The 17943-nt window shown below is 26.1% G+C and overlaps 1 protein-coding gene across 6 annotated transcripts in view; it reads left to right on the top strand.

Moving 5' to 3' along the window:
• The window catches only part of LOC123299774 (homeobox protein cut), a 124433-nt gene that overhangs the window by 22359 nt on the left and 84131 nt on the right, over positions 1 to 17943 (top strand). For 5 of the 6 annotated variants that reach the window (XM_044882115.1, XM_044882113.1, XM_044882112.1 and 2 more), the window contains exon 2: positions 15280 to 15294. The exons of the other annotated variant lie outside the window; for it this stretch is intronic. In XM_044882115.1, the coding sequence (XP_044738050.1) occupies positions 15280 to 15294 (15 nt within the window). The remainder of the gene's footprint in view (positions 1 to 15279; positions 15295 to 17943) is intronic. 6 annotated transcript variants of the gene reach the window in all.

The raw sequence follows: 17943 nt of genomic DNA, 5'->3' as shown, positions 1-17943 counted from the left end.
TAAAAAAAAAATTCAATAACTGCATAACCACGATTTAATTATCCCTTATATAAAAAAAATTGAAAATTATTTTAAATATATAATAATAATAATCATATCGCTAGTTTCTTATCAGCATTAAAAAAAAATAGCCTTTCAATAGAAATTATAAAAGAGAAAAAAAATATGCTAATTATTAGCATTCAACAACAACATAGAAAACCCACCCACACAACTGTGTCCGGTTACCGGTAAGAAAAATTATGTATATATATATTTTTTTTGTCATAGAAAATAAAATAAATTAATAAGATATAATTGAAAAGTCGGTATAGGCATGAGTTGGTTTTATACATCAAAGGCTCCGTAGTCATTTTATATCACGTATAGGTTCAGTAAAATAAAAACACCACCAGATGAAATCTTTGAAAACTTTGATATACTTTAATGTTTAATTCAATTATTCTAGACAAAATTGATTTCCAAATATACTCACCTCCAGTATTTCAACTATTTCAACGTTAGCACTGTGCTGTAGTAAGCACCGTCCACATTGACTGCCCGTAGAGAATTGAACTGTTATTTTCCATAACTACACATTTTCATATATGTCTTATTTCCATAGAAACCATATTCTATTTTTGTTATTCGCACAGCCACCTCAGATATAACACTTCTCTCTTTCGTTCTTTGAGTAATTTTGGTAAAAACAGCAACAGAACCATAATTTTCTAAAAAATTTTAATTTATTATCAATTTAAATTATTTTTCAATTAGAATAATCATTAATATAAAATTTATTTATCCGTTTTTTAATCTTTTCTTTTTTTTTATATATATAAATAATTTATTATAATTTGTAATAAAATATTAACACTATAAAGATTCTTATTGATTCATACACCGACTGAAAAACTTGTTTACAATTTTTTTTTATTTCAAATAAAACAGGATTTGATTATAAAACAATTAATATGTAATCAATAGATTGATGATCATGAATCTTTAAAATTCCACAAATTAAAATAATTAAATTAAAAATGTATAGAAAAAAAATTATTGTACATGTTAAAAATTCTTTTTATAGAAACATTGTTTTCATACTAAAAGTTATTTAATTTGGCTAATTTAACGATTTTTTTTTAACGCTTGGAAAGTGTACATTTCTTGATACACATTTTTGGAATTTTGAGTTAAAAAAGATATTTTTGTGAATATTGTCAAAACGTCTGCTTAGAAAAATTAAAATTTGACGCTGTGAGCCAAGGACTTTTTATGATTTAAGTATGGTGATAAATTCAGGAAACCAGCGGTGGAAATGTGGGTATGTCATCTCGTTAAAAATTAAAAAATATAAATAAGTGTATTGATACATAGAGGATCACACTAAATTTTTTGAAGTTGGTTTTTAAAAATCTTTACTAGTATGCAAGATATGAAAGTTTAAAATTCCTAATTAAACAAAGAGAAAGATACCCACTAGTGACGTCATATTTATTGCTTATAACTTCTTCGTATTTTAGTTAGTTTTAATTTCATTTTCAAATTTTGTAATGGTTCCAGTCTTTTACTTTTTGTGGATAATAAGATCAATTCGACCTCCGGAGTCAAGTTTTTAGGTTCTGTTACTATAACTTGGTCCACTCTGTATATTAATGACTTAAGTCAATTATTACGTAGAAGTAGTCAAATTAAAAGAAACAGACTATAAATATCCATACACATTACACACATAAAGAATAAATAATTTTAATTAAATTACAAATAAATAAATAAAAAAACACATCGAATGACATTAATCGTATAAGAGCGTAAGATTTGAGTCAAAGATGTAAAAATATAATTATAGACATGTATCTCGTTCATACTTACATACTTATATAAAACTCAAAGCCGCGATGCTCATCATAATCACTGCTAAAGTCTGTCTGTCTGTCTATCTATATCGTTTTTTTTTATAAACGACTCTAGTGTTAGCTTTATTCGTTTCATACAAGATGTTAAATATTATTATTATTATTATTAATATTAATATTAATATTACATATGGTAATTTTTTGTTCGAAGATCAAAAAAAAAAAAAATTAAAATAATGATTTTGAATGTCATTTTTTGAAAGCATGATGCATATTATTAAAACACATTCTTTTTATACCAGAGGAAAAAAATAATGTATATGTGATTCGAAATGTATGGCTGTAAATGACTTCCTTTTTTTTAATAAGTGCAGAGAAGCTATCATAAAGCAGATTATAGACGTACAATAATCAAAAACATGGAAGATTGTCTGTAACTTTACCTCCTCAATATTTTACTTAATGTTGAAAACTGAAATATAGTATAAAAATATCCACCGATAAGCTGTGCTTCAGGTAAAATGTTATTGACATCACAATAACACATCAAGAATTTTAATTTCTATTTTATTTAAAAACAAAAGCACATTGACAACCACTCTCATGTTTGTTCTAATAAAGATATCGTTTCATAGTGATCCAAGGTACACTAGGTATAATAGCGACAAAATTATTAAACGTCTATGAGACCCTTTATATTTGAGACAGAAAAACAAATTGAATTGTGAAATATTTAGATATATTTACTTAAAGGAAATATTTTCAATCGGATTTTATTCATCTTTGTGAATGTTTTAAACTTTTAGAGACCAGACTAAAGAGGATACTTTACTCTGATGCAATAAATCCCCCTAAATCTACTACTTATTTTGTTTTTAAAATATTAACATCGATTGGTGTGTCGCAGACAGTACTTGTTATTATTAATTCAAGGTTATCCAATATTGTTGTTTATTTATTTCTTTATATAATTTATAGTGCTAATTCACTAGCTACCTGGTGATTAAGTGTTTCCAATACATTGAAATAATCTTGTGAACAGAACTTTTAATTGTCAATCAATTATCGCCTATTGAGGAAAATCCTTTATTATAATATCATGCACATTGAAATAAACTATGAAATTCTTTCGAAATACAAATCTAATACTTTTTTACACAATGAATTCCGTAATCCGCACATGAAGCTGCAGATTGTAGTGTGATATCGAGACAGACACAAAAAAAAGAGAGTAAAAGTGTATTTTTAAAAACATATCATCAATGATATATCAATAGCACTTAAAAAAAACTTAAATTTGACAGAATGAAAAAAACAAAACGAATTTAAAGAACATATTTTTTTGTATACAAAATCCTTCTTATTACTAATATTTGTTGTATACCTTGTGTTTAAGTAAAAATAAGATGAAATTATTATTTCGTTTATTCAAATTTTTTATATGGCGCAGCCGGTAGGGTTGACATAATCAGGCTTATATGTTTAAAATAATCACGATATTTTGGTTTCCTTGTTCAAATTTAAAAAATAAAGGTATGTGAATTGAAGGGGCGTATTAAACCAGGCTATATTTGTCTAGAATCTAAACGTGATCATACAAAAACTAATAATAATTAAATTAATGTCAACATGTATTTAAAGGAATTAATTTCCATTAATCACGGTGTATATATTTATAAATATATTTTTAAAGTTCATTAATATTATTCAGAGAGTTGGAAAAAAAAACACATTGGATATACTTAAAGTTAATATTACTTTTTAGTGATCTCTGATCAGATGTGAGCGATGCGCTTCTAATATATATTTATTTAATTTTTTTTTTATATTTTTGATTTGATATCCTTTTCTATTTCACATCATTGAAAAGACAAACAGTCGACAGCATATCTCATATACAATTACACTTTTATACTGAGTGTTCTAAGAAACAGCATATGGAGTTTTATCAATTAACTTTGGTAATCTTATCGGATAGAAGACTATGTTAGTAATGACATCTAATAATTCATAGGTGTCTTTTTGAAGGCCACCTCCATTTAAGAGCCTCGTTAGTAGAAATTCGAAGAAAATTATATATTGTTAAAAATATATTTTCATATTTTAAATGAAAAATGTTTAAATACAGTGGAACCTTCTACAAGAGCTTAAAAGAGTTGTGATTTCCGTTTCTGAATGACACTGTATATATGTATATGATTACATATGTGTATGTAATTTACAAAAAAAAAAACCTAGATGGGGGCTTTATAAAAACATGTGTTACACATTATTGGCTTGTTATATATACATTTCAAATGTGAATTTTGGAGTATAGATCTCTACTCGATAGTCACGACATGTATAGATTCATCTTCAGTTTTTTTTTTTTTCAATTCATTATTACTACTACAATTGTTTTTTTTATTTCCAAAAAAACATATTTTTAATTTCAAAGTCAATTTATTGATGATTTTTGTGTATACGCCACCATAGTCATGATACTTAAACTGATTTATTTTTGTCTACCGAAAATAATTAGGTGTTTTAATGGTTTTTGAAAAAACTAATTGAAATTGTCATTTCTATTTTTGTTATTTTCATGTAAATTTTCAAAAATTGTAAAAATGTTCATTTATTTTTTGATTTAATAATCATCAAAGTTTAAAATCTAAAATCCAATCGAAATTTCATTCTCAAAAAAAAAAGTGCCAATAAAAAACGTATTTTCAAAATAAAACACAACTCATTGAAGAAAAAGATAAGAGTTATAAGGTTAATTCATTGGTTCATTATTTCATAAGGTATTTTTGGCAAAGGACCTAATAAAAAATCTCACACTAATATTATTAATATTTTAAAATTTCTGGATATGAATATCTTAATGGAGTGCAAATATTTTGGCATCGTTCAATATTAATAATAGTAATAATAATAATAATAATAACACATATATTTATATTTGTATATATTTAATATTAATTGCGTTTTAGATAACAAAGCAACAAAAAATGTGTATGAGTGTGTAAACGATTCTCTGCTTCATTTTGAAGAACAATTTTTGTCAACAAATTAAGAACACACCAAGTTATTTTCTCTTACCTTTAATTTCACTTTCTTTAACAAAAAAATAATTTTTTATGCATTTTTTTCATTTCGTAATTTAGAAAATTGACATAAAAATGGGACACCCGGTAGGAACTATATCCCATTCATACCTTAATAGATTATAAATGTAGCTCTTGGTACTTTTTTATTTATAAGATTTCTTAAAATTTAAGGTATTAATTTTAGAAGTCAAATACTTGTTTAGTTTTTACTGTATGAATTAATTATAGTATTAGTTTTAAAGAAGACATAACTCTGATTTAGTAGTCAACCCAATATGTGCGTACATCACGTTTGATTTAATCAGGATATTTATTATGACATAAAAATTTCATTGTACTTACTTTAAATTATCTCTGTTATCTTTAACTTCTGATAACTTTCACAACTCAATTTTTTTAAATGATAAAACATAAAATTTTTACTAAAAAAATACAAATTGACAGTTATAAAAAGATTTTTGGCATTTTCTCAAAGTTCATGGCAACCTGAATCGATTGAAAAAGTGTCGGTTTTTGGTGTTTGTTGCAGTTTTTTTTTGGTTTTAACACTCAACCAGCAAACCTACAATACAAAACAATGTTCCAAAAGTTTGAAGAAAAAAAACAATAATCCAAAATTTTTCAAAAAATTGATTCAATCGTGATTGAATAACAGAAAAATTAATGAATTAATTTAATTAAAAAAGTATTCAAATAAAATTTTTTTGGGAAGAAACAGATGTTTGTTAAACTGATATTTGACAACGCAGTAGGGGGTGATGAAATGGCTCTTCAATGTACTCAGTTTTTGAATTGAGTGTGCCTCTGCTTAAACGCCACACTTAAAACCCGTAATTATTATCTCAATGTTTATATTTATTTTTTGGATTATATTTAAAACCATAAAATATTTAAAAATTATAATTATTACCTTTTTGGACATTATAATAAAGGATTTTGTGCTGGTTTTTAAATTTTACTGTCTATATAGAGTATAGGGCATTATATCATACGAAATATAACTTCTATATAAAAATATTTTAGGTCAAGTAAAACAGTTATCATGCTGTTTTTTTTTTTTTTTTTTTTTTGTAAGTTGCCTAAAAAATTCCACAGATAGAATTATTTAATAACATATTGTTATAGTATGCACAAAATATTTAGATAATTATGTATGTTTGTTGTTGTATGTATTTAAAAAATATTTAGTTGTAATTATTTGGTAGAAGAGTCGAGAAATGTATTAAGGGATGGGCAAATAGAAGTTGCAAAGCTAAACATTTTTTCGAAAATCGATGGCTTTCGGAGGAAATGCGACTTAAAAATTTTGTCCTTATTGCATTTAATCGAAAGGGAACACGCTAGCTACAAAAAAATACTTTAGCCAAAAGTTGTCAAAGATAATATAGGACATTCACATATTTGTGTAAATTTGACCTTAAAATAGTCTTGAAAATTTACCTGGGCTTAAAAGTTATTAAGACAAGCTTTTTATTGTCCTTGATAACTTGTTTCTAAGGCTAGCATATTTTTAAGTAGCATTTCCTCCAAAAGCTAACGATTTTCGAAAAATTTATGGCTTTTTTATGGGAATCAACTTTAGAATTTAGAGAGTTATTCTATCCCTTACGTTTTAGGATCCCCGAAGAACTGCATCCCATCTGATATCAGAACATGATGTCCCCTATCAACCTCTGTAAATTTTGTTTAAAATAAACGAGCTTAGTTTGAAAGATAATTTTTGAAAAGTGAAAAGTTTTTTTGAAGAGCTTTGGAAAAAGTGAAATTAATTTTTCCTCGACAGTTGTCGGTCGCATCTCGTTCGTATCTCTACAGTTTTAGTGTAGTATTATAATACACACCAATTCCACCTAAAATAACCTCGTCATATCACAAACACTGATAATGACCACTTGTTGCAAGCTAAGTTAACCTAACACAAATTCACACATATACCTACAAATAAAGTACATATATAAACATTCTAACATCGTGCGAGAGACCGACCCTTGAACTTTTAACTTCAAGGTGAAACACACACAAAACTTTGCTATGTTTATAAAATTTTAAATAGAGAAAATATTTTGAGATAGAATAATAATAATTGAAGATGGAAACTTTATCATTTTATCCGTCAGCACTCGCGTGATGAGCATTTTGCTCATGCTCGATTAAAAACATAAATAATTTTTATTTTTCAAATGGTATATGTAAAATTTTATCTATTTTAGATTTGAGCAAAGCCGTAATTTTACCCGTTTTTCCTCAACTAAAATATTTATAGCCAAGAATTTCTCCTTCTCGATTTCTCACAAAAAATTGATTAATTTTCAATGAAGACAACATTCAAATAAGGTTATTTTGCGGGATACCGCAGGGATACCAACTTGGACCACGAATATCTCTTTTTCTCTATCAGCTAAGATGATTTCGTTATTTCAATGAATCTCAGCAAAAATAAAGGGCTATTAAAGCAATTTTTGTTTTATTGATTAATTATTTCCTAATCGAACAACCTTAATCTGAAGTACCTTTTGTTGTGTGGTCATAAAAACTTACATAACACCACACTCAAAAAAAAAAACTATAATCAATTTTTAATACATTAATAATTAATTTTCAATTAAATATTAATTTATAATAATATGAAATTTTTGATAATTCAAGGCCATTTTTATGATGTTGGTTGGCTGTGTTGTTTGGTTACGTTTTTTTTTTAATTTTTCTATACGGTTCAATTCATTTGTTCTGTTATTTAATAATTCTGTTCTCTCTGATTCCATTTTTTTATTTTTTTTATTCTGATGTTCTTTGTCTTTTTGTTTCTGTTTCGTTGAAGTAAAAATAATATTATTATTTTTTTTTTTTTTAATAATAATTGTAATAATTTTATTTGTATTAAGTAAATAATATGAAAAAAAATGGACGACGAAGACAAAGATATACATATTGTAATATTTTGTGTATTGTTTATCTTTGTTTCATGTATGTTTGTTGTGGATATATGTTAGTATGAAACTTTTGTGAAAGATAGATTTTTGCAATATAAAAAAGTCGAGACGCGCAACTTAAAGGTTTGATGAAACCTAAAAAAGTATGTTTCCAATCATAAATCCCAGATTATTTCATCATTCTACATGTTTTCTATTTAAAACCTTCGTTGGACATGGTAAGGAATTTATGGCGTTTACTACGGTATAGGGACAGATAATATAGTATCTATGTTAGCATAAGTAATATTACAGTATTGAATAGGGCTATCCACCAGATGTATTGTGCGTATTGCCAATCAGTATGGGCCTGACGCCCATACTTCATTGACGCCTTAACAAAAAAATACAAATCAGTATTCGTTGTGTGCGCAGTCATGGTAGGGACAATAAAATCGATGCCAGCTCTTCCAATGAAAAATTTTGGCGTTAAAGGAGGCTCTTATGACTAATTTGCAATTCTTAACATGTTAATGCTATAGAAAATGTCAAATTAAAATTATGGAAAAACACTTATTAATTAAACTGAATGCATTAAAAATTGTGACAATAAGAAATCAAATTACACAAATATTATTTTTCCAATGTAAATTATCAAAATTATTTATTTAAATTTGTGATACAATAATATTAAATTTTCAATGTAAGTCATAAATGCAATCTATACAATTATATATGCATCCATACAATTCTATAATTAAAGTAGTGTATCCTTACCATTGGAAACGCCTCTTATAAAACTTACGCACGGTGCGAATAGCGTTCACACCGATTCTGACAGAAACTAGGAGAATCGATTATTAAACCAAATATGAAAATTTCATATTTTCAAATATTCTTATTTCGCTGATAAAAAAATAGAGCAGAGAATTTTGCTAATTGCTAGAGAACTGAGTTTGAATATTGCCTGTGGTTGATATTTTATACACTTTGAAGTTTGTAAATGGGCAGAATTCGGCTTACAGCTCGAGGCTTTTCATTTCTGTCCAGTACAATCTGCCAATTAAATCCCAAATAGTTTCTGTAATTAAAGCTTAAGGAGACTAATGACTTACATGTTTAAGGGGACTACCATCTACCTAATTTTCCAGATATATTACCACATTTTCTTTCGTGTAACGATTGGAACAATACCATTTTCTCTATATATACATATAAATATTATATATAGTGATACTACAAACAAAAAAATAAATTTTTTTTTATTTTGCAGTAAAAGAAAACTAATTTAAAAATATAATTTCGATTCGGTAAAGATCGTCTGATTTCGCTTTGGATATAGAATACACAAATATGACTTGTGTTTATATACGCTTATATATATATTCTTCAATTTCACATCTTTTTCGAGTACCGCCAATGGAGAATACAAAAAAAAAACACATTATTTTTCTCCATAATTTATTGAATGATATGTATTTCGATGTTAGTTCTAGCTCACTCGAAGTTTGTTCTTTTAACTCGACGTTGGTTTCGGTGTTATACAACTTTACACCGAGCTAGAAAGAACATACTGTTTCGTTTCATTAGGTTAAAATGTTTTTTTTTTTCGATATTTATTTTTTCTTAAATGATTATAATAAATTTTTATTATGTTATTTTATCGTAAATTAAAAAATTTAACAATAAAATAAATGTGTATGACATATTTTGATATGATGCCAAATTATAATAATTTGGAAATCAGAGCAAAAAACACGGTACAGGGGACGGACGGTGTAGATACCGTTCTCGAAATACAAATACACGAATGATTTAATTTTTTAAACGTAAATATCAATTTTATTATAATATCATAAATTTTATTGTCTTTATTACTAACAAATTTTTACATTTTGATTTCATTTAAAAAAAAACAATATAGTGTTTTTTCAATTTTACCAATCGTCACAGACATGTACAGACAATTTATAGTCTTTCAACAACGACAATCCTGCCAAATTTTAACTCTACATTGAGTTTTTTGCAGTGATAAACTTTCATAAATAAAGCTGGCGGGTAACGAAACGATTTCCATCTCCCACTTCATCCTGAAAACCATCATTTTTTCACTCTGTTTGGTATCAATCTTTCGAGATTTACCTATCGAACCTAGAACATTTTTTGGGCTCGATCAACCATCGTATATCTCTCTTATATAGGCTGTCACGTCTGTTCTGTTTGTTTTTTTGCAGCCTTCGAAATTCTATCCAGAAAAGAACTCGACTTTATATTGAACCTAAGGAAAATTTCATCTTAATTTTAGCTAATTCCAACTTTTATTAGAGAATTTTCACTGATGTGTTATCTCATATATCCCTGATTATATCATCACAAATGGTGGAAGCGCAAGTAACTGTGTTCAACATATCCTTTTTTAACGAAATTGAATATTATCTGCGCTTCCACCAAAATTAAATGAATTTAACTCCCTAAAATTATTCAACATACTATTCAAAATCACACTGATTTTCAATTTTACTTGCCTCGGAGTGTACTTTTACCAAAGAAAAAAGCTTTTCTTCCTGACTTTACGATCTCTTTCATCCAAAGTCGTTTATTTAATGAAAAACTTTTGAATAGAGGACAAATTAAACATTTAGCTTACAAAATTAAAAATATTGCTGCTTTATTTGGACAATTCAAAGAATTAGCTTATAAATTGAACTATAATCACGTTGCTTCTGTCGTGTGTATGTATTCACTGTACATCTCTGGTTGCTTATATTGCCTGGTATATATGTTATTGCACTCAACTGATCGCTATAGCTAGCTCTAGCTAGCTATAATATAAGCTACATCATGTATAGCTTAGGAATGAACTTCAACTACACAACATACATACATATACACATATAGTGGTGTTCAAACCAAATGAAAATGATGAAATGATATGGCATTGAGAGATATCGTGTATAAAAGTAGGCGGTAGTGTATTGCGGCGGTAGGAGTCAACTAACTTGTATCAGCTCCGCCTTTTTCCAATAACCCTTTCTATATATTTTATTATATATAGATAGATAGATATTTTATATAAAATTTTTCATTTTTCCCCCCGTGCACACCACCCAACCCCCCCTGCTATATAATATTATTACTATAACAATATCGATAAGTTTATCTCACTCCGGTATGTATTTCTTATGTCTATATGTGTGTTCGCTCGCCGATGGCTTGGCCACTTTTTTTTTTCTATATATTCTTCATTCTCTATGAACACCTATAGAGAATGTCCAATCGCTATTTTATCATCATCTATGAATGTGATCGTCATTTGTTTTCTGTTTTATTATGAATTATTATGATTTTTTTTGTATTTGATTTTCTTTTGTTTGAATTAATAAAAAAAGTTGTGTTGTCAAACCCACCAATAGATGGCTTCAAATGATTATGATTATTATTATTATTATTATTATAAGTGATGTCAAGTACGATTTCTTTTGTTTTTTTTTGCGAATTGATAGTGTTCTGTTTTATTTTTTTTTAAATGAGATAATTAGTTTGTGCTGTAGCTTTGCTACCATTTAGACGCAATTTGATGTTCATTTGTTTTATATAGTACGTTATTCAATTGTTGAGCAAGTGTTTTGTGTGTGAGTGTATGTGTGTTAAAGTGAAATAGAGATAATAATGATGTTGTTTCATAATAATTATGTTAGTGTTTATATGTTTTCGCCGTCTTCTTAATCGTAGTGATTATTTATGGGGGAATTAAACTTTTTTTTTGAAATATTTTACTATGGTAATTTTACACTTTGCTGATAAGTGGTGTGAATTAAAGGTTAGTTTGTAAATAAATCTAAGAAATCAATTATCACCCAATCGTTTGATTACACTTTTACCGATAATGCATTAAAAAAAATACCAAAAATTATCAATGGATAATAATTAGATTTTACATAAGTGTGGGACACTTTTCGATTACCTACAATTGTAGGCAATTATTGTTATGGTTTGATTTTCACTATAAAAACATCCCACGCTTTTACGATCAATTTATTAACTAAGTTTTTTGCTAATTTTTTAAACAATAAATTATTTTTGCTTGATTAAAAAAACATTTCTGGATGATTAAAATAATATTTCTTTATTGGATTTAACAAGGAATAAAAACTTTTTCGCGTTTTTCGAGATGAGAGGCAATAATTACCTTACCTATGTGATATTCGTTTAAAAAAATTTTGTATTTTGTCAAAACTTTCTCATCTCGAATTAGTTGGCATCATGTCAAGACAAATATTATTTACATTTCAGAGAAAAAAAAAATAGAGGAAAAATGTTTTAAATGTTTATTTTTTTTCTGAATGAGATTTAAGTTGTCAACTCTGGGTGAAAAAAATTATTATTATTTCTACTTATCTCCATTCAAACATTATAGAAAATTCTAAAAAAAGTTTTTTTATAAAATTATGAGTGCACATAATTACATGCAGCGTCGAAAAAAAAAAAACTAAAAATTTGTTATAAAAACAATAAAACCTCAAACAAAAATTTTTAAAAACATAACTTATGTCTTAATTATCTCACTCCATATTATATTTCATTTTTTTTTTCTGACAAGCAAAAATTTGTTGTTTTTATATATGCATGTCTCTCTGAAATTGATGTCTTAAGTAATCAAAAAATTTGTCATCTCTTTTTGATTCAAAATCAGAAGGTATTATTTGTTAATTGAATTTCCTGTTAAATTTTATTGAGTCAAATATATAATTCCCAAAAATTTTTTAAATTCCAAGAAATTAGCACAACTATATATATATATATATTTTTTTTTAAATTAATTAAACCTAAGCAAATTTTTATTCAAAATATTTATATATTTGAAATTTATTTTTTTTTTAAAAAACACCTGCAGCATAAAAATCCTAGGGAATATTTAAAAACAAAAGGTTATTTTTGAATAGTATGTTGAATAGTTTTATGGAGTTAAATTCATTTAATTTTGGTGGAAGCGCAGATAATATTCAATTTCGTTAAAAAAGGATATGTTTAACACAGTTACTTGCGCTTCCACCATTTGTGATGATAATCAGGGATATATGAGATAATACATCAAAACATGGATTTTATTAAAATAAAAAAGGAATTCATCTAATTTGACAAATATAAGACATAGATAGATATTTTCGCCCACGATTTTTTCAAAATATTGTATCATACTGTAGACAATCCATATAACCACATCTAGTAAACCTCCATATTAAAATAATTTTAAAAATGATGTCTACTTGGTAAATAGAATTGAGACAACATGTTAAGAACGGAGACGAAGTGGAACAAGAGGAAGAACGTAGACACAGACTATATGCATAAGAAGTTTATAATATTATTATGATTGTCGTATTTAAAACTTATGTACAAAAGTATATTAATCATAAGATGTAGGTGTTTTTGTACAAAAAAAAAAAGATGAATAAACTTATCTGCTCTCTGGTTGTTACGTTTTGATTCTTTAGATACAAGACTTATCAAAATTATCTTAATATTTTTAATCCAAAGTTTAAGAAGCCTTCGAAAGTTATCGTTATATTTTTGTCCACAATTCGGCCATATCTACAATTTTTTAATTTTAACTTTATTCATAATTTAACTGAATATATCTTTCAATCAGTACGTGGAAAGTGATCCTTTTCCCGTCTGTAACAACGTGAGAAAAGGGTATTTATTAGTCCGCCCATCTTGTCGATACATGCTAACACAAAACACGTGCATACGATCAAAATTTAGCAGGGCTTAACTTATATATTCTCTAGTGATAAGGTTTTGATTCTTTAGATACAAGTTTAATAAAAATTTTACTAAGCCTACGGGAATTACCGTCATACCCAAAACTATTTTATTTTTACTTTACTCACAATTTAGCTGAATATTTATTACAAAAAGTACGTGAATAAGGCACACTTTGCCTTACTGAAATCATGGGAGGAATAAGTATTTACCGCCTATTTTGTCGAGGTAGAAAATTCGTTCCTTTTTTGTAAATGTTAACATAATTTTGGATAATATTGTATAAATGAATTCACTATATTTTTAAAACTTTTAAATCATATTATAAATAAAAATAAAAAAGAGCCATTGAATATTTTTGAACTTGTAAATAAAACGATTTAATGCCTTCTTCTTTTCTTCTTACTTAACGAAGGTGTGGCTTTTTTAATTTTTTTGTTTTACAGAACAAAAAAAATTTGTATAATTTATTTTTCTACAATTTTTTTTTTACATCAAACGAAATACGTCTCTGAAATAACTTTATTCTGTTTACTCTTTGGCTAATTAAATTTTTTATTGATTTCATAACTTTTGCCTACTTTCGTAAAAGAAACGACCCAATATTATCGAAAAGTATTGGGTAATTATTGCAGAGCAATTTAGAGACATTAAGCAGTATTTTTGAACTTTAAACAAAAAAATAATAAAACCATGTAATTAGTTAATTTTATTCAAAAAATAACATTTTTATTGAATTTTAAATAAAAATAAAAAAATTTTTAAATCAAAGATATAATAATCACAGAAAAAAACATCGAATAATTGTAAAACAATTTTATTTTTTTTTAATGTAAAAATACACATTTTTATTGAAAATTCCACTATATATATGCAATTATATACTTCATACCACGAGTTAGTCAGTGTATTTACTCATGCATGGTTCCCGTTTATGTCCCCACAACATCATCAAACAACATCAGCCATCCACTATAGGTATAGATACCTATATTCTACTAGCTAGTCTGTCTGTTTGTATGTCCGTCTGTTGGTTTATCAATCCACGAACGCTTATCATCACATAGAATTTTGTAAATATTCGATGTAGGATGTTTGATATTTGAAAAATCTATCTAAAATTTACAATTGGAGTTAAAATTCGTAAGAAATCTTTCCGAAAACCATCAAGATTTGATTAGTTTTCTAAGAAATATTCCTGCATTGCAAAAAATTACATTAAAACATTAATATAATTTTGGTGGAAGCGCATGTTATATTCAATTTCATTGCAAAAGGATATGTTTAATGTACTTACTTGCGCTTCCACCAAAATATAGACAATCGTAATAGATAATCTGACTGAATATCAAATATCAAAATTAATCAGAAAAATCACCCCGTTGTAATACAAATAGCTTAAAAAAGCTTTCTACTACCTCCCTTGAATTGAATATTTGTTCATTTCATAAAATCTGCAGTTTAAATAAATTTTCAACGCGTTTTCCGAGTTTTTTAAAACTATAAAAATGCTACTGATCAAATAATTATAAAATAAAATCAGTTTTTATTTTTACAAAGCTTCCCAAAAAATAATTTCCACAATTAAAACAATTTTTTTTATAATTATGTACAATGACTACTAAGATTTTGGTGGCAATGATTTTTATATATTAATGTTTTTTTCTCTTTCTGTTCTAGGTAAGTGTTGATGATGTAAGGACCAAGAAACTTTTTTCTTTTTTCTACATGTTTTTTTGTGTGTCTACTAAGGTTTGGTTTTTCGTATATGTATATATTAGTCAAAAAAAGCTGTTAAACAATTTAGGGAAGGTTTTTTTGAAGGTACCGTGAAAATTTTATGAATGCTATGATCTTCGATTATATATTCTTACATTTACACAAAAAAAAAGAAAGTATTACACCAGTTTTCATGGAGCTATCAAATACCTTCCTAAAACTGTTTAACAACTTTCCCATTAAATGTTGTATTAAACTTACTTTATTTTTTGGAATTTTTGTGCTCAAATAACACAATTTATACTAATTTAAAAAAAAATAACATTTGTATTTATTTGTTTTGTTAATACAATGGTCATGGGTTCGATTCCCACCTTAAATGTGTACATTTCTTCAATGATGTATTTAACACTTTCGGTGTACCTTGATTCTTTTTTGAACGCTCTGTATACACTATTTCATCAAATGTAATAAAAATAAACAAAATTCAAGTACTCAACATCAATGCATACAAAAAAAAAATTTCATTCGAGAGAATTGGTTTTTTAAATAAAAAAAATTGTTTTTCATAAAAATAAAAAAATAGAAAAACAATTACGATTGGTAATTCAATAATTTTTTATAAAATAGGTAAATAAAAATAAATACAGTACAAAGTAAATTCATTTTTATTACATTTCGAGTATCAAATAGAATTTGTGTATCTAACTAATAATGACAATTATGTCATCATTGACTGGCTAAAAACAAATGAAAAAAAAACGAACTCGACATAGAAAAAAAACCTTTTCTGTTTACGTTTAAAAAAACGATACGATTTATTTTAACTCAAATAACATATACGTATTTGTAATTGCCTATATTTGCGTAACATAAAAGTTGTACAAAAAAGAATCTTTTTTCAAACAAAAAAAATACGGGGTAGGGCGTAAGCTATAAAGCGATCGCTGTCTGTGACATCAAAGTTCCAAGCAATCAACATTTTATGATTTTTTTCAAATTTTATCGATATATCATTTTGGGATTTCAACGATACGCTTACAAACATGCCAAGAAAACATTTTTAAAGTCTCTATTTTGGATTATATAGTGTAAAATAGGCACAAGGAAAGAGAATCTATCAGGGAATCGCGAAAAGTTTCGAAAAAATAAAGGATTTCGGGAGATACCTTAGAAAATACTTCACCAATCGTTAAATAAATTTGTTTTTTTGTATTTTTCTGACCAAAATTACTCTTTATACGAAATTTTATCAATTTCGGATACAAAAAATTATTTGTAATATTTTCGATTTTTCTTAAGGGGTCCTTACCCCTTGAAGTGAATTTAATCGAAGTTCATACGAAAAAAATAAACCAGTGATTTTCTCTTACAAGGAAAAATATTTGTATTCCACCAAAATCAAATGAAATGAAAATCGTAAGAGAAAACCCGAATTGAAACGTAATATAACTACGCTATATTATAAAGTGTTTCTAATTAATATTTTATAAGGTATTAGTGCTGCCATCACGTAATCGAACACATTAACTAAAAACAGTGTAAATTGCACAAAACAACCACTTTCAATCTTCAACCACCACCTCGTTCGTTCTAATGAATGGATTGCTGGTTATTAAATACCATATTTTAAATTACAAATATTACCCTCTATCATTAGTTTTATGTACTAAAAAATAAATACGTAAAAATATTTATTAAATTATATTGATAATTTTCATTATTAATTAAGAAAATTAACACGAAAATAATTAATTAATTTTTGACTTAATTTTTTTTGGAGGTAATAAAAATTTAGCAAAATGTGTTTAAAAAGTCAATTACCTACATCGACAGGTGTCAGTCATTTCGTGTATATGCGAAAAATAATTGACATAATGTATAAAAACTCGATACCGCAAACACCTGTTTGTGTGATGTCATATGTGTAGAATAAAAAGGAGGCTTGTCACTTGTTGACATGACTAGGCGGTGAATTTTTTTTTTTTTTACTTTACCAGTTTGCTTTCTAATTTATTAATTAAATCGACGAATTTAATTTCATTTTTCTTTTACATTCATTGAAAACTTATTTTATACTTTTTAGTCCATATGTTAAAAATTAACCACTTTAAAAAAATGAAAATTTGAGTAAAAGTTGGAGGCTAAAGTTGAATGTACGTAAATTCCCCAATGCGTTTAATAATAATTAATTATATTATTTCTATTGTAACAAAAAAAAAATTAATTAGTAAATCTCTCATATGCAATAAAAATTATTCAGTACATGAGTAAAAATAATCTGTCTTTATTTAAAGAAAGTAAATAATTCTAAATTGCATTATAATTACACTTTTAAAAACAATGATTTTATTATTTAAAAAAAATAAAAATAATTATTAATTTTGCATATTAAAAAAATGTTTCCTCAATTTTCTTTCAAGTGATAAAAATTTTATTTTTATATATTTAAAAAAATTAAAAATTTTTTATTTTATTTCAAACTTAATTAACTATCTGGGTCATTTGTTATACTTGTTATACACAAAAAATTGTACCAAGCGGAAAATTTGTTTATAAACAATTGTTTTTTTTTTTATTTATATGTAAATATTATTAAACCAAAAATTAAGTAATTAATTATTG

Source organism: Chrysoperla carnea, chromosome 5, assembly GCF_905475395.1.
Source record: "Chrysoperla carnea chromosome 5, inChrCarn1.1, whole genome shotgun sequence".
Lineage (NCBI taxonomy): Eukaryota > Metazoa > Arthropoda > Insecta > Neuroptera > Chrysopidae > Chrysoperla > Chrysoperla carnea.
This window is presented reverse-complemented; position numbering and strand designations above follow the sequence as displayed.